This window comes from Carettochelys insculpta, chromosome 8 (genome assembly GCF_033958435.1).
Source record: "Carettochelys insculpta isolate YL-2023 chromosome 8, ASM3395843v1, whole genome shotgun sequence".
In the NCBI taxonomy this organism is placed as follows: domain Eukaryota; kingdom Metazoa; phylum Chordata; order Testudines; family Carettochelyidae; genus Carettochelys; species Carettochelys insculpta.
In genome coordinates this window covers 35,398,507-35,418,718 of record NC_134144.1, presented here as the reverse complement: position 1 = coordinate 35,418,718, position 20,212 = coordinate 35,398,507, and the positions used below count along the sequence as shown (strand labels likewise).

The following is a 20,212-nucleotide window of genomic DNA, read 5'->3' as shown; positions in this document are numbered from 1 at the left end:
ATGTCCTGTGAGGGGTCTATCTTTGATTTTGCCATATTGATAACCAGGCCAAGTGCGGAGAACGTGTTTGCTGTGACGCGTATCATGCGGAGAACCTCCCTTTTCGAGGTCCCTTTGAGCAGGCAGTCGTCCAGATACGGGAAAATAAACACCCCCTGTCTGTGCAGGTAGGCTGACACCACTGCCAAGGTCTTGGTGAAGACTCTGGGGGCCGAGGAAAGGCCAAACGGCAGGACCTTGTATTGGAAGTGTTCGTTGCCCACCATGAACCGGAGAAAACGTCGGTGAGCCGGATGAATGGTTATGTGGAAGTACGCGTCTTGTAGATCGAGGGCTGCGAACCAGTCTCCATCGTCCAGTGCTGTAAGGATGGAGGCAATAGTGATCATCCGAAAACGTTGCTTGCGCAGATACCTGTTGAGGCCACGAAGGTCTAAGATGGGCCTCCAGCCTCCTGTTTTTTTCTCCGTCAGGAAATACCGAGAGTAGAACCCTTTCCCTTGCAGTTGCTCCGGCACCTTTTCCACCGCCCCTATGAACTCTAGGTGGGCCACCTCCTGCCTGAGCCTGGCTACATGGGAGGCCTCCTGGGGGTGGGGCTTGGGCGGGGGTCGTGGCGGCGGGAGCGACTGGAAGGGGATGGCGTACCCCGTGGCTATGATCTCCAGCACCCATTTGTCTGTGGTGATCCTTTGCCACTGGTCGTAGAATGGTCGGAGGCGATGGTGAAAAAGTCGTTTCGGATGATCTTGTGCAATGGTGGTGATGGCGCAGCCCTGGATTTGTATGTCAAACTTGTGGCCTTTGGCCCCGCCCCGAGGACGTACGGCCCTGTTGTGAGCGTCGCCTGGGGGTTCTGTACTGCTGGTGCTGCTGATGCCGCCCTTGCTCGTAACCCCTGTGATACTGGGGGCGCTGTTGCTGGTATTGGTACCGCCTTTGCTGTGGGTAGTACCTTTTCTTTGAGTATGGAGGGGTGTAAATCCCCAGGGTCCTGAGTGTGGCTCTTGAGTCTTTACTGGAATGAAGGACCGAGTCAGTTGATTCAGCAAACAGCTTCTGCAAGTCGAAGGGAAGGTCGATTATCTTCGCCTGCAGATCTCTCGGTATGCCCGAGGTCTGGAGCCAGGACTCCCGTCGCATCACCACTGCAGTTGCTGTGGAACGTGCTGCCGTGTCCGCAACGTCCAAAGCAATCTGAACTTCCATCCTCGCAGCCGCGTAGCCCTCTTGCACTATGGCCTTGAGGACCGGCTTTTTGTCCTCTGGAAGCGAGTCCATGAGGGAAGTTAATCTGGCATAGTTGTCGAAATTATGGTTCGCCAAGTGCGCTGCATAATTTGCCATTCGCAAGGTTAAAGTGGAGGAGGAGTAGACCTTTCTGCCGAACAGCTCTAGCTTCTTGGCATCTCTGTCCATTCCCCCTGTTTTAAATTGAGATGTTTTTAATCTTTGCTGCGAGGACTCCACCACCAAGGAGTTTGGCTGGGGGTGGCTAAACAAGAACTCCATGCCCTTCGCTGGCACGAAGTATTTCTTATCCGCTCTCTTTTGGACAGGCGGAATAGTTGCCGGGGTCTGCCATATGGTAGTGGCGGACTCCAAGATCGCTTCATCAAGCGGGATTGCTACTCTGGAGGAGGCCGGGGAGCTCAAATTTTTAAGGAGCTTATGATGTTTCTCTTGCACTTGTGCTGTCTGGATGCCTTGCGTGAAAGCTACCCTCTTAAACAGCTCCTGAAACTGTTTGAGATCGTCCTTGGGATGGACGTCCCCTAAGGCCGTGGCCTCATCCGGGGAGGAAAACGAGGAACCGCTGGGGTACATTTCTTTGGACCCTTCCAGTTCTTGATGGTGATGGTGCGCCCTCTCGCTGGAGGTTTGCGAGGGAAAATCTCGTGGGTCCACGGCCAGCCCCCCCTGGGATGCTTGAGTCTCCGTCCCCGATCGCGATTGCCCTCGGGGGTACGAGGTAATATGTGGGGATCTCCCCCTGGTAGATTGCCGATGGTGTCCATGCCCCGCGTGGAAGGGACGACCATGGTAGTATAGGCACTGTTCCTGGGAAGGTGACCTTGACCATTCCCTTTGCACGTACCCTGTGTGTCTGGGAGAGGGGGATTGTGGAGACACTGGAGAGAGCGATTTTGCATAATAGTCCAGCGATTCAAATCCCAGGAAGGGCGAGGGGGGTGCCAGCCATGGGGAGGCTGATTGCAGGAAAGGAGAAGGGGGCTCCGGGTAGGCTAGGGGGGGCCCCTGCCTTCTGGTTGGAGTCTGCAACATGAGCGGAGGGCTGTGAGAGAAGAGCTCCACAGCCCTGTCTGGAGAGGGGCTGCAATGCCTCCTCTTGTGTGCAGCCTTCCCCCTCCCTTGAGGAGGTAACTCCGCCCCCTGATGGGCGGGGGATCCCGGCCCCGTCGGCACCGTGCTAGGCACGCTCGAGGGCGGTGCCACACGTGCGGAGTCCTTGTGCGCCTGCAGGCTACGTGCCTGCGCTCCCTGCACCGCCGGTTCCCCGGGGATCGGTGCCGCTGTCTGCGGTGCCGCTGGTACCGGCGCTTGCTTAGCCGCCGCCCTGCCTGCGGTGCGGGGCGGCTGGCTGATCATCGGAGGCTGAGCCGCTTCCACGTGGCTCTCCGTGCCGCCGCCGATCAGCTGTTGCTGCGGCTGGGGGCTGCTCGCTCCTCCCGTCCCGCTCACTGTTACTGCCGGCAGGGATCGGGTTGGAGAAACTTTCCTCCGTTTTTGCGCAGATGGAGTGAGGGAGGCAGCTTTCCTTCTAAGGGCCCCGGAGGGTCCCTCCTGCTGCGGCCGCTCCGGCACGTCTGGCTGGAGGGCCTTGTCAAGAAGCAGCAGTTTAATTCTCATCTCCCTGTCTCTCCGTGCTCTGGTCGTTAACTTTGCACAGAAGGCGCATTTTTGTGCCACATGGGACTCCCCCAGGCACCTTATGCATAGACTGTGCCCATCGGACACTGGCATCGCCTCTCGGCAGGACTCACATTTTTTAAAGCCTGAGGCGGACATTGTTGGTGAGTCTTTGAGTTTGCTTGTGGGTACTTAGCACTTCTTTGTGCTGTTTCCCCGTCCGATGGCCTGCCTCCGCAGGAGGGCTGATGGCCCTAGCTCCCGGCCTCCGGCGCTGGTTACTGGGACTGGCTTGAGCTGTCCCTCCGTAGCTTGTTTGTTTTTTTTTTTTTTTTTTTTTTTGCAAAATAACAACCGGTTACTTATGGTATCCTAAGAACTGAAAAACTTTAAAGAGAAAAACAAATAAAGTCGTTGAATACGCTATGTGGCTTTAGCCTAGTCGGATTCCGTCTGCAGCCGACGGCGGTTGAGAGGAACTGGCGGGGACCGGATCGCGCACATGGCCAGGAGCGCGCCAGGGAGCGGCGCGTACCGGCGCATGCGCGGTCCGGCAGAAACTGCTTGGAAGATCCGATCTGCGGCGCCGGCCAAGCCGTCACCTATGGTGGAGCACCCACGGGGACACTCGAAGAAGAATAGTTATTTTCATGTGGCACTTAACAGAAAAAGTATCTGAGATTTTCTAATAAGTGATCTAACAAAATCAAACAACTGTTTAATCTGCTGGATCCCTTGATGCATTTGCACTTTACATACACTAACTCCTATATTTTTATTTCCCCACTTTCTTCACCCAGAATATTGCTGACCTCAGATCAAACATCTGTGCTGTTTGGTATCTTAAGAAAAATTCTACTCCTGAAAACACCTTGCAGGAATCTAAGAGAGTCTTTAAGACCAAGTCACGTACAATTCTTGGAAGTTCAACGAAGTGAATGAAACAAAGCTGGTGGAGATATTGTGTGAAAAAGCTCCCTTCTCCCTAAAGGCACAGTAATACCTTTAAAATGTCAAAATCCAACTTCAATTGTTTCCAGACACATTAAGGCAACGTGCATTTATGCCCACTTCTAATCACTTCATGAAGAAGCAAAAAGGGGCCAACTCAAAGATTCCACACCTCCACCCCTTTTAGAAAAGAAAAAAATCATTTTTTTCCCGATGTGACTTTACCTTGTAAATTCAGGTGCTGTTTGCCTTTGGAGACATTATCATGAAGTCGAAAAGACAACACAGACAGAGATATCTAAGTAACTGAGAAGGGATTTTTAGTTCTTTAAAATTCTGATTTTAACACCACCTATTTTACTTCAGAGATTAGCAATTTGAATTCACATTTGTGAGTTCCTTCTTGCCTCCTCCTTTGCTAGCACTGATGATCGTAATCTCCCACACACTCTCCACTTGCTACCCTGAGCCCATTCCAACCTCTTCTACTGCATTACTCCATTCTCCTCACCTCCCATTACCCTGACTCCTCTCACAATGCAAGCCCACCCTGGTCTCTTCTGTGCTCAAAAAACAATGCCACAGATCCCACAATAGTTTCTCTCTTCAACTGTTTCACTCTCTCTCTCCCAGTCACCTCAACTTTACAAATACGCAGCCTACAACTGAGGTAGTTAAAGAGCTGAAGGAGGATTATTTCAGTCCTTGCTATCTCTTTTTCTCCATTCCTCTGAAATGACTGCAAGGTCTACAAAACTTTCTCCCCACCAAATCTCACATATTCAACTCTACTCCTCCTTCTACCACTCGGTTGCTTTTCATCTTTTGATCATACCCGTCCTAACACCCCACGCTCTGCATTTCTGAGATACTATTCTCTCCTGCATGTCCTGTGTTTTGGGTCATACACCAGCACTTTTTACCCTGGAAAAATGGATGTGGGCAAGCATTGTAAGTTACAGTGACCTAAGTACCAGTCTGCACAGCACTTCCAGCAGAAGCTCTCCCAGTGACATAACACTACCCCCACTCAGGGAGGTCGAATAATTATGATGACATGAGAGCTCTGACCCATTGGCATTTGAGGGTCAGCAGTAGCAATGATACAGCAACACAGCTGCACTGGTACAGCTTTGTGCTACAGCGATTCTGGTGTAGACTAGCCCTCAGCCTGTTCCTTCAGTGCCTCCTGGTAGGTAATTTTCCTCCCTCTCCCATTCAGAGTGGGTTCTCCAGAACTCAGTCCTTAGCTCTTTGTTCTTCTCATTTTAACTCTGAGTGATCTCATCCATTTACACAGCTATAAGCATCAGTTCTGTGATTATTCAGAAAGCTCTCTGACCTTTAATTGCATCCAATCTGCATTTTCACTTCAGACATGTCCTCTTGGGTGTCTTGCTATCAGCTTAAATTCAACGTGGTCAAAACTGAATTACATAATATTCCTGCTTGAAACACCTCCATTTTCCTCATCGACACCAGTATTTTCTTCCTGTCACTATGGCCCACAGCATTGGTGGGGAGGGGGAGAGCAGGTAGTGCTTTTGCAGCCTGCCTCTGTAAAACATCCAGGTTACTCCTCCATTCTGCTGCTACCTTTGCATCAAGAATGTCCAAGATCTCTCTCTAGCTTTCCTATCGTGCAGTCGTGTGTCACTCAGTTCCTTGTTATACCGCATCAACATATGCATGCAATATTTTATTAAATGTGCAAATGCAGAACTGGGATTCAAATTTTAAAACGGTGAAACAAAATGTAAGCAGCAAATAGTTTAAAAGCTAAGAATGCAGCTTCTACATAATTTGTCTCCACCATAACATCTGCAAATCATGGGCAATAAGTGGAATTTAAAGAGTTAGTTTTAACCTTTGAAGTAAAAAACTGCGAACCGTACAGCATGCCTAGTGGTGGTAACCGTGGGAGAATGAAGGACGCTATGTGTGGGCCTGTGGGAGGGCCAAGCCAGCCCTTGCAGGGAGGAAGCTCCAGCCAGCTGTTCTGTGGCCCCCGCTCCCAGTCTCACCCCTCGTCTCAGCAGCATCTCATTTCCTCCCACTCCCTCCCAGCACTTAGTCGTCTTAGATGTGCTAACTTTCAGATAATATGTAAAGACCATCTTTCTACCCAGGCTTTTAAGAAAGGAGTGTTATGTACTTGTGAGGAGCCACTTGTGTATGATGGAAAAGGACCCTCCTTGTCTCTCTTGGTTATTGTAAGCAAGAATACAATGTAATGTCTCTTGATAGGTAATTTTATGAACCAAACAAATGAAATAAAAAAAGTGATGAAGCCATTCCTCAATGAAGTCTGTGGCCAGACTCCTATTTATTTCACCATGTATTAGATTGGGCTCTAAATGACCATGCAAACTGACATTTTTCAAAGTGATTTGGAATAATCATTTGCCTGACTGAAAACTAAGCTGTCATATCACATATGGGAGACAAACACAACCAGACTTGTGAATAAGAGTTGGTTGCCTGCTCATGCCATATATTAGTTCAATATTAATATACTGAATATAAAAAGGGATCTTGTTATCTTATTTTTAAAAATAGGTTTAACTGTTCCTTACACCAAAACAGATCACTACAATGGAATCTACATAAACAAATGATCTCTCTTCAAGCACTACCCTGCTTGCTTACTTTCTGCATTTTTCTCCAGTGGGATAATAAAAACAGACAAGTTACTTACGCTGCTCTATAGCCTAGCAGTGGGCTACCAAGAAGAATGAGTGAGCTGCATAAGTAGACCTCCATCTCACTTGTGGCCTGTGGATTTTGTGCACTGGTGCCTTGGTACTTCCTACAAATCCCCACCCCCAGCACTTCTGGAATACTGCAAATCACCTAATTCAATGTGCCTCACCTCCAAGAGCTCAAACAGCAGCAAACAGCTGATTTGCAGTAGTCCAGCCATGGGAGGGTGGGGAAGAGCAGGGACAGTGCATGAATCAGTAGCTTCATATTCTCCAAATGTGCTGGCAGGGAGGGGAGGCATAAGGAAATGCAGGGCTTCACTGTCCCAGACCATGAGGGGCACACGGGACAGAAGGGCAGATGGGGTCCATGGGCTGCAGGTGGAATGTCAGTGGGGCACAGGATGCCCACCACTGATGTAGCCTGTTTCTTTTTAATTTCATATCCAGGTTGTTGTGCTTTAGTGCACAGCATTAAATGTAAACAAGCATTTTAGTCCCTTTTAAAAAAAATGCCATAAGACTGCTAAAGAAATTCATGGAAGCATTACTATTAGTCATATTTGCAAAAGCATGTTTATAAACTTCAATTCTGAGTAAAACTGCATCATGCCAAGTACTTTTAGTCAACTGAAAGTAATATAATATTAAAGGTAGGCGTAATAAGACTGAAAACACCCTTCATAATTGTAACATGCCAAGGTGTTTTATTCTTTAAAAACACTTGCATTAATGTGAACAGTAACACTGCAGAGTGAGAGTGCTTTCTATTTTTGACCAGCAGATGGCAATATCTGCCTTCAATTCACAGATAATGCTATTTTGTATTTGGGGACCTCCTAGTGGAGCCCTGTGAAAATGAAGGGTTGAAGCACTAACATGCCACATTTCCCAAACACAGGGACATTTATCTGTTAAATTACGGAATAACATTTTCTCTGTTGTCCAAAGAAACATTTCTAAGTTAACTTACAGGAATATTAGGCTATGTCTAGACTACAGGGTTTTGTCAACAAAACCAGCGGCATGTCCAAGCTGCCAAGTGTGTTCTGTTGACAGAATGCAGCACTCTTGCCGACAGCCATACCCTTCTTCCCACAAGGAATAACACTGCTGTCGACAGAGAGCTGTTGACAAAATGCCAGTCGGGATATTCTGGGGGCCTTCCGTTGATAGAAATGGCCTCTGTGACACTACACAACGGTGTCTGCTGTGGTTCTGGGTGGCCGTTTTACCAACAGAGCAGCCAGGCAGTCTGGCGGCTGTCGACAGAGTGGATCGCTCTTTCAATCCGCATAGCAGTCTGGACTCAATCCTGTCAACAGAAGTTTTGTCGCAAGATATCTTCCGATACAAACTTCTGCCGACAAATCCCTGTAATCTAGAGACAGCCTGAGAGTTGGAAAGTGATTCCAAAAGGCAGATGGATTTTAAAATGGTAAAATTAAAGGTGCATAGAACTACATTGTTTCTTCATAAAAAGATTTTCTAACCCTGCTAATAATTGCTAGATTTTGATTTCAAATTCTACTGAATTGTGTCAGAGAAAAACCACCTTTTGGCATTGTACCTTGCTGATCTAAAAAGCAGTGTAATATTATGAATGTATGACTGAACTAAGAAGACTTTGAGTGGATATGCAGCATGCAATTACCAGAGGCAGAATGACCACCTCAAGGCTGCATCAGGTTGTCTATGTCTTTTAAAAAACTCAACTAGGTATTTAAAAAAAAAAATCAATCATACCAGGAAAGGCTTCCATTAAAGAAAAAAAATCAAAATTCAACAATAGATGAATCAGAAAGCACCAGTGCAGGTATGTTACTTTCATCCAGATCCATAGCCCTCAGATGAAAATTTAGCCCTCCTTCCCTAAGATCTTACTGCTATCTCTCTGAGTGAGTTAGAACCTATTTTGCCACCATCTTTGAGATAAACATACAAACCTCCTTTGGGGGATTCGTTGAGTTTAACATATCGTCACTAGGAAAGAACTGTTCAGTATGTTCTTTCATTCAGTTATCATACCCTTTTCATATTGTTTTCATATGCTTCACCTTTACTTTGATATTATTCACTAACCGATCCTATACTCTACCATACCAAGAGCACAGGAAAACAAAAACAGAATAGAGGAACACTGAGTTCATCAATGAACTGTAGTAAGTATCTATATTTAAAAGAAGTATAAACTAGCAGTCAAAGCAAATGCCAAATTATTTATAAATTACAAATACACACATACACAAGTGCTTACCTTCAACTTGTCGCTGTCAAGCAACATTAATTGCTGTCCATCTATACTCTTGGCAGTGAATTCTGAAATGTACTGCTCCATGTTCATCCCCATCAACCAGTGGCATACCTGTTGTGTTGTCCACTCAGAAATTGATCTATTGTGCCACTGATTTTGTTTTCCTGTTGCTCCACATTCATCCTCTAGTGCCTAACCAATCAAGAAAGATACGGTGAATAGTTTAAAAGAAACATTTCTCCTACTTAACTATATATCAAATTTCAGTTGCCAACTGAGTTTGGGTACCAAAATGAGTATTTTAGATATAAAACTCTAGCAATTTTATTACACAGAACTCTGAACTTGAAAATTTTATATTTTATTGAGAATGTGTATTATCATCTAAGTAACTAGATTTTAAAAGTTTTAAAAGTTATATTTTTCCTTCCACAAAACTTAACATTTGTCTAAGATCTTACAGGGCCTTATAACTAGTAAAATTTTTAAAATCCAAGATATGTAAAAGCATTCCACTAACCAAGACAACAAAATTCATCACAAATGTCAGAAGAAAATCTTTAAGGTATTTCAGTTCTATCTGTGAAGTTTAATTCTCATGAAAGTCTAAAACACTGTCTTGAAAGCCAGGATTAATGGACCCATGTGCAAGCTTCCTCAACCAGTTACTGTAGCACAATCCTGACATGTAACAATGTTACTCCTCCTGTACTGTACCTAAAAAGAAACAAGTGACAATTGAATCATACGATGTGGCAATGTGGGAGAGTGCACAAACACCTACTCATCATCCAACTCTCTTCTTTGTGTACAAACCCTGATTTTTAAAATTTCCTGTTCCCAATAAATAGTATAATGTTCAACATAAATAACTATGGTTATTGCTAAATTTAGCATTTTTCCCTAAAATCAGAAGACCCGTTTATTCTCTTACTTCATCCTGCTTCACCAATATTTTAACTTTTGTTTCACAATCTACCTGCTAGGTTACCTCAGAAGCATTAGGACTTAGTATCCATTGAACCTGTACCTCTATGGGCATGAGCCCGGTGAGATGCCATTTACACTTTTTTGGCGGGGGGCGGGGGGGTGGTGAGGAGGGAGAGGAGAACCTGCTGACAGCTCAGTGTTTCTGGCTGAACTACAGCTGCTGCTAAATATTAATAGGCAGCCTCAGCTTCTAGGACTGGACTACACGTCCAGCTGCACCCGACAGAGGCTGGGTGCAGGGCTTGCTTCCCCCTACGGAACACCTAAATGGTGTGGCCCACGTGGAGCAGCAACTACCTGCTCCTTTCGTTTTCTTGCACTGGGGAAGGGGAGACAAAGTGAGCTAAATGTGGGGCTGATGGGCAGGGACCCATGAAAATGTGCCACTTCCTCTCCAGACAGCTGCATTCTTCCCCGGCTCTGCTTCTGCGAGGCAGGAGTGATAACAACAATTCCCTCCTTGAGAGGGAGGTGGGCAGAGGACAGGGACGCTATGGGCTCAGGGTGCAGAGAAGAGGCCAGTGCAGAGGACTAAGCCCATTCCAGTGAATAAGCTGAGCAGGTATCAAGGCCCACGGTGGGCCTTGGTCAAAAGCAGTACCCAGGTGGAGAAGAAGCAGGGCAGGGAACGGTGCCCAGATGAAAGAGCTGCTGACAGTCCTCTAAGTGGGAGCATGGAAGGGTATACAGGACCAGAGACAAGAAAGATGTTTAGAGAAGGTCTTTCACATTACACAGTTGTAAAAAAGAAGACAGCCCCACATATGGTATATTTGTTGTACTTTTCAGGTTGATCACAGCCCTTCTGCTTTGCCACTTGTATTCTTAAAACATACAGGACTAACTGTTGACAGAACATGCTTGGCAATCTGGATGCTCTGTGGGTTTTGTCGACAACACCCTTTAATCTAGGCTTAGCCTTAATAACCTACGGGGAGGCACAAGTATATTTAACTTAGCACAGACAGGGTCACTAAGGTTGTGTGTATGAAGCGAGTGGTATTCGGGGTACAAATGTATCCCGACACAGCATCACCGCGGCTTTTCCCTGCACTCAAAATAGTGCTGTTTTGAGCGCGGTATTCAGTTCCCATACCCCTCGTCGTATTCCACTTGTTCCAAACTCCGGTGCTGTTTGGACAGCACCAAGTTTGGAATAAGGAATTTCAAAATAATTTATGCAATTTGGGTAGTGCAAATTGCATTAATTACTTTAAAAACAAATCACCATGTAGACATAGCCCATGTCATCCCTTCTCCTGCTTTTACTGGTGATGATGATGTCTATGAGTACAAAGGCATTTGGGCCTCCACCCAACTGATACACATAAGGTTGTCTCACACTTGTTACAAAACAGCTGTGACCAAACAAAATCTTCAAAGCAATGTTGTCCGAAGTACTCCATGCAGAGCCTCTCTCTTTCCTACCTAAGGTGTCAGGCAGCAGCTTCCTGAAGTACACAGAGAAAGTTCACTAATTGCTAATGGGATGGGAAGAGAATTTTTTTTTTTTTAAACCAGTTTTGAAAACAATATACCTCTGGATACCAGAGTTCATGGTTCCTTAATCTGATGCAGTAAAGTATTTGCAGGACAGGAGCTCTGGATGTCAGTGGTACCAAGATGCTCCAAACAGAAAAAAAACATGCCTCCCCAGCTGCCCCAAATTATTCTAACTGCATCTCAGGTTCATGAGGATTAAAACTCTGGTTGCAATAGTATTATGCAACTAAAATTATCTGACAATTTACACTAAGATCTGTGAACAAAATGTATTATTCCAAGACATTTTCATATTTGTGAGTAATGAACAACGAGTACCAACTAAACAGCTATTGGGAATTCTAATTTTTGTGATAACAGTTTTTGCAGGGTATGAATTTAACACCTATTTTCCAGGCCACCTGGCATGCACTCATGTAGGAGGAAGAAGCATTAGCACAAGGAACAGTGCTTGCTACACTATTCATTGCAAGTCCTATACTAGTCCAAACAGCATTGTTTTTCAGCCCCCATGGAACATCATCATTTTAATCTTCATGCCACACTGGCAGCTGCAAGAGGTACTAACAAGTCTTAATTCAGACTTTCAACCCTTCAAATGTGACCAAGGTGTGAAATTAACAGCACCCCATTGTGGTCTACCCAGTAAAAACAGAAAACAAGCACACATTGACAAAAATAAAAGTAAAATATCCAAATCTATTTAAATTGAATAACATATATGAAATCTGGAGTTAAAGCTCATTTACTAGATTAATATTTTGTTCTTTAATCTAAGGTTCCTGTATTACAGTCCTGTTGTTGCCATTCCAGAACACTGATATCTGAGAGAGGATGTATTCCATTTAAACGAACAGGCCTAGATTCTGTGATACACCAAGTTTTCATGTAATGCAACAGCAGAAAGCAGGTCCCTGAGGAAGTCTGTTACAGCTACCTGGCTTTGAGGATTAGTACAAAACCAACATAATGCGGATTATGCCATCTGAGAGCTCCCCCACAACAAGGGAGTTCACAGCTGCCCCTATCCAGCTGCTTTCAGACCTTTTACATCTCCAGAATACCACAAGAGGCGAAAATCTGGATCATAGCCTTTTCCTCTGTTACTATACACAAAATTGACATTATAACATTACAGTATTATACTACTTACTGATGTGCTTATTGCATACAGTAATTCATAAAATAGTCTGATTTACCTCAAGATCTAATTTCCTGTTCCTCCAAAACTCTTTGCACTTTAGTGCTGATTGGTCTTTCACTCTCCACCCTCTAAGATGATAATTTCTGATTCCAATTGTCAGATTCAGGCCCATTTTACACTAAATTAGGTTGGCATAACCACATTGCATAGGGATGTGAAAAACTGAAACCCGGGCAGCACAGTTAAGCCAACCTAAGTCCCAATGTAGACAAAATTATAGAGTTCTTTGAACCTGTACTAGCTACATACCAGAGGAATTAGGGTCTAAACTGAGCCTCTGCACTAAAACAGTCTAATACACATCTCTAACGCCCCCAAAAGAGCAGAGATTTGTGACCCTGTACACATTCGTATTTTTCCATCATCACACAGGGAAAGCAAAAGGGAGAGGGTAGAAGAATGAAAGAACAGTATCTAAAACTTCTTCAAAGACAGTTGAGGGGGTGGGGAAACAATACTAGCCTTTCATAATTTAACTGAGTTTATAATACAGCAATAAACTTGATTAAAAGAATCACATTCACAGAATAGGTTTGGAAGAGATCTCAGGAGGTCATTTACTCCAACTACATTGCTTGAAACAGGATCAACCACAACCACCTCACCCAGGGTTTTATCAAGCCCTAAACTCAAGGGTTAGCAATAAGCAGCACACAGGACACACCTGGTTCACCAGGAGGTAGCCACTAGAAAGTCAGCGCCAGACACTTTATTTACCTGTATATCCACAGGTATAATGGCTTGCAGCTCTTGCTGGCCATGTATCACTGTTCCCAGGTAGTGGTAGCTGTGGAAAGTGGAGGTCCAGCCTGCAGACTGCTTATTGCCCATTCTGGCCCCAACTTGACAACCTACCCTGTGGGCTGGTAAGTCTTAAAAGAATGGGATAAAGAGATGAGTCACTATGGGTGCATCTACACGAGGCAATAACTTCAAAGTTAATTTTGAAGTAGCCTGCAGAGAGTCTACGCATGTTTTCCCTTACTTCAAAGTAGCCCAACTTCAAAGTCCTTACTCCATTCCCAGGAATGGAGTAGCGCCCAACTTCGAAGTTTAACTTCAAAGTAGGGTGTGTGTAGACGCTCAACTTCAAAGTCTGCTACTTTGAAGTTATTTCTGTAGAGTAGACACGGCCTATGTATAGTAACTGCTTCTTTGAGATGTCTTTCCCCATGAGTGCTCTCCTTCAGCATGCATTCCTCCCAGGCACTTTTGAGTTGAGATTTTCCTTCGTAGCATCTCTTCAACCCATGCATGCAGTGTCAATATCCTTGCACCCTGCAGCAAGTATATATCAGAGAAGAGGTTTCCCCAGATATTTAATGAATGTTACAGTTGTAGAATGAGGAAATACCAAGAACCCTTAATTGAGGAATGAAAAAGCTGTTAAGATTCAATTGGCCATCTTCAGAGAATGGACAATCCCACTTCCTTTAACTGCAGCAGATAATCCAGAACAAGCAGGAGCTAGATAGATTCAGGAACAACTTCCCCGAGCTCTCAGCAGTGCTTAAGTTTCCCACTTCTGAAGTAAAACATTTCTGGTGAAATCTTTCCTACAGCAGTATCTGATATACTTCCTGTTTACAAGACCCTCGTTGCCTCCCTTGGGGTTCTGCGCTTCTTGGCAGATTTTGTTAGTTGCCTCAGAGAGATTCACGGTGGCCCTTCCACTGCCTGGGGTCTTTCCAGAGGCAAGAGTCTCCATTTACCAAGCCATTCTCTTCACAGGCATGTCACAAGATGAGGGGAGCAAGCCTCTTCAGTTTCCCAGTAGTTAGGCTGCCATGAGATCTACATTCCTAGAGGTGCAACAGTACCAGAGGTAAACTGCTTCTGCACAGAGTGGGTAATACTGGGCCCCTATTTTGCAGTTTATGTAAAACACGGCCAAGTTATCTGTGATGATCCATACAGTCTTGCTGCATGGGCAAAAAGTAGGAGTGTGCATTTCGGATGTTTCAAAGCTCCCGTAGATTTATGTGGCGCATGGATTCCACCAGGGACGTTGATCCTAGATGGTATTCTAGGATAGGTGTGCTCCCCATCCAAAGAGAGGCATCCACAGTGATCCGCAGCAACAGAATTTGTCATAGTGGAACACGTACAAATATTTGTTTGTCTGCCACATTTGTGAGTCTTGCCCAGCTAACCACTGTCAATCTGTGGATGGCATGCCTGTGGCTAATAGTGACACTACAGAGGTAGGTTTGCATGCTCACATGAAGCCTGGCGTGTTTCACAACAAACATGGATACCAATACATGCCCTAGGAGTTATAGGCATGTTCTGGCAGACATATGTGGGCTGTTTTTATGGTTGTAATGAGGTTCATTAAGGTAATAAAGCATTGTTGAAGTAGTCATGCTGATGCTGTGTAGCAGCCAAGATGTGCCCCTATAAAATCCAACTGTATTGTTGCGACTAGTGTGGATTTCTGAAGGCTGGTTTGTAACTCTAGTTTTGTAAACAGGGTTATATTGAGGGGAAGGGCGTCCACTGCTTCCTGACATGTTGAAGCTTTCAACACATAGTCCTCTAGACAGGGAAGTATAATCATACCCTGTGTGTAAAGGTGTACTGTGACCACAGCAAGAATCTGGAAGAATACCCAGCAGGGCCTTGGATAATATGCAGGGAAGCTCACTGTACTGCTAGTGGAGGCTCCCAAGTGTAAAGTGGGAGTATCCTTCTTTGCATGGGATGAATAGCAACATGGAAATACATATCCTGGAGGCTGAGGGCCAAGAACCAATCTGCTTTCTCCAGTAATGGAATTATGGAGGGCTAAGCTTATCACCTTGAAGCACTATGATCTGACAGACCTAGTTTGCGCAAGTCCAAGATAGGTCTCCATCTGCCTCTTTTCTTCTGTGTGAGGAAACTGTGTGAGTAAAACCCACTCCTGTGGTTGGCAGGCAGGATTCTACTGCATGGAGGTGCAGGAGATGCTTTATCTCCTGCTGTAAGAGATGCTAGTCAGATGGGTCCCTTGAGAGAGAGAGAAAGGGCAAGGGCAAGGGCAGGTGGGTAGGCGGTACAGAGATAAAATGTATAGAATAGTCCTTGTGTATGATTTCCAGAACCCAGGTGTCTGATGAAATAGTTGCCCAGACCAGGTAAAAAGGTGTTAAGTGATCCCCAAATTGGCTGGCATTAAGGAGTGACTTCAGAAGTGGAGTATGTGGGGTTCTCGTGCCCTCGACCAACAATTCAAAATTCTTGTCAGGAAGTAGGTGGTTGAGACGTCGCTGATTGCTCTGGGGCTTGTTGGCATCTTGTCTGGCATTGTTTATAGCGCTGGTCATGTCATCTTTCAGGTTGGGTGTATCTGGCAGTGGCAGAAGTGCTGTGTATAAAGTCTGCTGTTTCCTTTTGTTCCCAAGGATACATACTCCCACGACTGTGTGTGTGGCAGAAGAGTCCGCTATCAGCAAAAAGATTCTGTCCTTCAAAGGATAAATACTTGACCGTGGGGCTGAACTTCTTTGGGGGAAACCTGAAAGGCAGAGCCAAAAGGCCCTCCACTTGATCACAGATGCAGCAGTAGAGTAGGCTACTGTGCCAGGAGTTCCAAGAAGCCCATAAGGCCATTCTGGCAATGAGAGAGCCCTCTGTGATGTTAGCTTTGTATTGTTCTTATTGATTGGACCATGTTCCACAGAAGTTGACATTTGTGCAAAATTGTTGTGTGCATATGTGGCCAATAACACGGAATAATTTACTATGTGAAACTGAAGGGTTACTGATGAGCGGCCCTTCCTGCCAAAGAGGTCAAAGAACTTCCAATATTTATTAGAGACGGTGGTCCAAGCCAGATGTTGCTTTCTCTTTAATTGACTACTTCCACCATTTTAATTAATTTTGGGTAAGGTGTATGAACAGAAACTCAGCTCCCTTAGCTGGTGCGTGGTACTGTTTGTCCAATCTTTTACAAGGAGGTTGAGCCATAGGTGGTATCTGCCAGACAGTTTTTTCCAGATCCACGATGGCATCATTGACAGGCAATGCAACCTTGGCAGCAGAGAGGCATAGAGAATATCCATTAACTTATGATGTGTCTCCAGCTGCTCTGCAAAGGAATTATTGAGAAAGTCAGCCTTAAGTTTGAACAATTCTTGGGAAGACTTAGTTATCTCCTGATGTGGGAGGAGAACGTATTATTGTGTCACCATGAGATGAAAAAAAAGGTGGGTGGGTGGGAAGGTGTCACCTTCTAGCAGTTCCTCAGTCCCTTCTGCTTACTCCTCGAGGGCTTCTGGAGAGGTTTGGGCAGAGGGTGAGAGTGAGCTTGTTGATCTTGGTGTTTCAGGCCTGGATGGGTTGAAAGGTTGAATATTCTGGGCCCTGTACAAAACCCACAGGTTCCAATATGGTCAGTTTGATGGAAGATCTATGGGGTGGCATCCGCTGTAGGGGGCAGCCACACGGTGTTCTCCTGCTGTGAGGGTCCAGGTTTGAACAAGGAATGGTACGGAGTGCACATTCCTACTGCCACTTCTTCCTCATCACTGTAAAGAGGAGGGGTTGAGCCCACAGGGGTATTAGACTTGTCTCTGGTCAGTCTGGCTTTCTGCAATGTACTGGTGCAGTAGATGGCACCATTTTACCACTTCGTGCCAAGATTTGCTGCAGCTGCTTCAGTGGCAAGGCAGCAGGCTTAGATTAGATATAACTGCCTTATAGTTAGACTGGAATGGGTCTTTTGCCCTTTGGGCCATCATGGTCCAGTGCTTTAAGTGCTTAAGTTATTGGGCAGATTTGGTGGTCAGACATTATCTCTGAGGTGAGGAATGGAACTGCTTTTTTTGCAGCTTTTATGGGGACTGGGTCATTTGCAACTGTCTATGAATAATAAAACTGGAAGGATTCTCGAGAGGTCATCAAGTCCAGTCCCCTGCACTCATGGCAGGACTAACCATTATCTATACCATCTCTGACAGGTGTTTGTCTAATCTGCTCTTAAAAATCCCCAATGATGGAGATTCCATGGCCTCCCCTGGCAATTTTTGCCAGTGGTTAACCTCCATGACAACTAGCAAATTTTCCTAATGTCCCCCTTATACCTCCCTTGCTGCAATTTAAGTCCCCTTCTTCTTGTCATGAAAAGGCCAATGGTGGTAGAGAAGGAACAGGAGGGGTATCGGTTTAGCTAGCTTGAAAGTGTTATAACTCTCATCTGAAAGATGACTGAAGTATAGTTTTTGCCGTTGCTTCTGTTCTTTCACTGTTTGTTCTACAAAACAATCAACCACTAATTTGTTTAAATGGATATATTTTTTTAAAAAATATAAAAGGTTAGATTAAATCTAAGATTTCAGCTGAAGGCAAAGACAGTTTTGCAAGACGAAAGAGCTCTGACAAATATTAGTATGTACCTCACAAAGTGCTTTTTACAGAGTAAATATTTCTAAATATTTCGGTGTCATGTAAATGAAAAAGAAATTTAAACATGAACTCGTGAGGCAAGTTGAAAAATACTGCAAATTTAATTCACGCACTCCAATTTTTGGCATTACGTATCTTTGAAATTCCTAATTGTAATTTATTGTACAGCAAGCTAAACATTAAATCTATATTAGACTAAAAATTGTGATGCAAGGGCTAAAATACTTCCTTGCAATTCGAGTTCTTAGTTCAGTAACTATTTCAGTATTAAAGATTATGATAAAGAATATTAAGATATTGTGATAACTATTTATACGACAAAGCCTGTTACATTAATAGACAGTCTGTAGTACGAACGGTAACATCAACAAGACACATACACACTTTGAAACTCACCTCATTTGAAGAGAAGGTTAAAGTGTGTGAACGCCCTGACAGATTTGGTTCTGTCACTAACCCTGACAGATCACAACTTGGCCTGCTATGGTATGAATCATCTATGACAATTCTACTCTGCAAACAAGTGAAAATAATGTTTTATTAACTGAACCCTTGGAATAGCAGATCACAAGGATACATTCTAGTACCTTTGATACTTTGTAAGAAGAAATTAAACATGACTTATCTATAAATTTTAGATCTTACTACATCAGGAGTCTGACTTGTTTTTGCTGAACTCCCACACAATTAATGTAGCAGCACTCAAGTCATTTGGGCTGGGTCTACCCTTGCCCCCAACTTCAAAGGGGGCTTGGTAATCAGGGTGATGGGAGATTACTAATGAAGTGCTGTGTATTTACTGCAGCACTTCATTAGGCTAATTCTCACCCGCGGCAACTTCAAAGTGTCAAACCTTGAAATGCCAGCATGCGTGTACCCGCAAACACTTCAAAGTGCCCTTACTCCCCAAAATTAGGAATCTCCCATCACCATGGTTACCATGCCCCCTTCGAAGTTGGGGGCAAGTATAGACAAGACCTTTGGCAGTAATATCACTCATGCAGCAAGTAAGTCATATAAAAGTTACGTGGAGTTTAATCGGGTCGGTACCTGCAAAGCGTATTTCAAAGGTATATCCAGGTCACACATGAGTGGCTGAAAATTCTGCTGCCGGAATTATTTCTTCTGAATTTGTATGAAACCAAAGCCACAGACAGCTTGGTATTATAGGAATGGGGCTGGCTTCTGGATGTCACACAGCTAAAATCCTGACAATTTATGATCATGTAGGTGTCCCTACCGCAAGAGTAACCCCATGCTTTAAATTATCCTTGAATCTGTACTGCTCTTTTCCTAAACTGTTGTGTGACAATACTATATACTTAAAGAGTGTCCTCATTTCATCCTGGGGAGGTGACTGGACTTCCGCAGTAGATAAAGTGATCAGTGCATAATTAAGTCTGTAAAGTATATTGGAATAGTATAAGCAGGAGGAATTTCAAGAGGAGCTATAGCTGCTCTGTTCTGTTCTGTTCTAAGACAAGATGTGTCAAGTCTTCTGTTTATAAACAGTTTCAGTCAAGCTGTTTATACATAGTAGCAAACCAGTTTTTATATAGTATCAGAGGGGTAGCCGTGTTAGTCTGGATCTGTAGAGCAACGAAGGGTCCTGTGGCACCTTATAGACTAACAGAAAAGTTTAGAGCATGAGCTTTCGTGAGTTAACTCTGAAGAAGTTCTGCATCTGAAGAAGTGAGTTAACTCACGAAAGCTCATGCTCTAAACTTTTCTGTTAGTCTATAAGGTGCCACAGGACCCTTCGTTGCTCTACAGTTTTTATACAGAGCTGAAATGAATGCCATATTTTAGAATGCAGGTTAAACAATTTTTTTCAGGAATGTTTACAACAAATGCTTGGTTTTAATAACATAGTAACATTTGCAGCAGCCACTTCACCAGATAATCTAAATATGGATTAATAACGTTCTTCTAATTATTTCCCAAATATTAAATTTCAGTGAACATATTCGTAGGTAATTGCCATAAGTGACTACACTTGCTATCTTATATTATTCAATATTTACTTAAGTAAATTTCAGTTTAAAACACAACTAACGTAAAGCACAATTTCTTCTTTTTAGCAAATGTCTAATTGTCATACTGTTAAACTAATTAAACCAGTTACTACATTTAGTATAGTAACAGAGAGGGAGCTGTGCTAGTCTATACACTATCAAAACAAAAAGCAGTCAAGTAGCACTTTAAAGACTAGCAAAATAGTTTATTAGGTGAGCTTTCGTGGGACAGACCCACTTCTTCAGACCATAGCCAGACCAGAACAGACTCAATATTTAAGACACAGAGAACCAAAAACAGTAAGCAAGGAGGACAAATCAGAAAAAGACAATC

The 20,212-nt window shown here is 44.2% G+C and overlaps 1 protein-coding gene and 1 long non-coding RNA gene across 11 annotated transcripts in view; both read right to left on the bottom strand.

Moving 5' to 3' along the window:
- The window catches only part of LOC142016631 (uncharacterized), a 505,011-nt gene that overhangs the window by 377,930 nt on the left and 106,869 nt on the right, over positions 1-20,212 (bottom strand). The gene's annotated exons all lie outside the window — the stretch shown is intronic.
- LOC142016673 (neurabin-2-like) overlaps positions 1-20,212 on the bottom strand; it is a 92,081-nt gene that overhangs the window by 11,754 nt on the left and 60,115 nt on the right. For 7 of the 9 annotated variants that reach the window (XM_075000788.1, XM_075000793.1, XM_075000787.1 and 4 more), the window contains exons 17-18: positions 18,260-18,376; positions 8,782-8,970 (exon numbers count right to left, since the gene is read on the bottom strand). In XM_075000788.1, the coding sequence (XP_074856889.1) occupies positions 8,782-8,970; positions 18,260-18,376 (306 nt within the window). Of the gene's footprint in view, positions 1-8,781; positions 8,971-18,259; positions 18,377-20,212 lie in introns of those variants that run through there. The other 2 variants (XR_012646363.1, XM_075000794.1) reach the window with 2 other exon arrangements.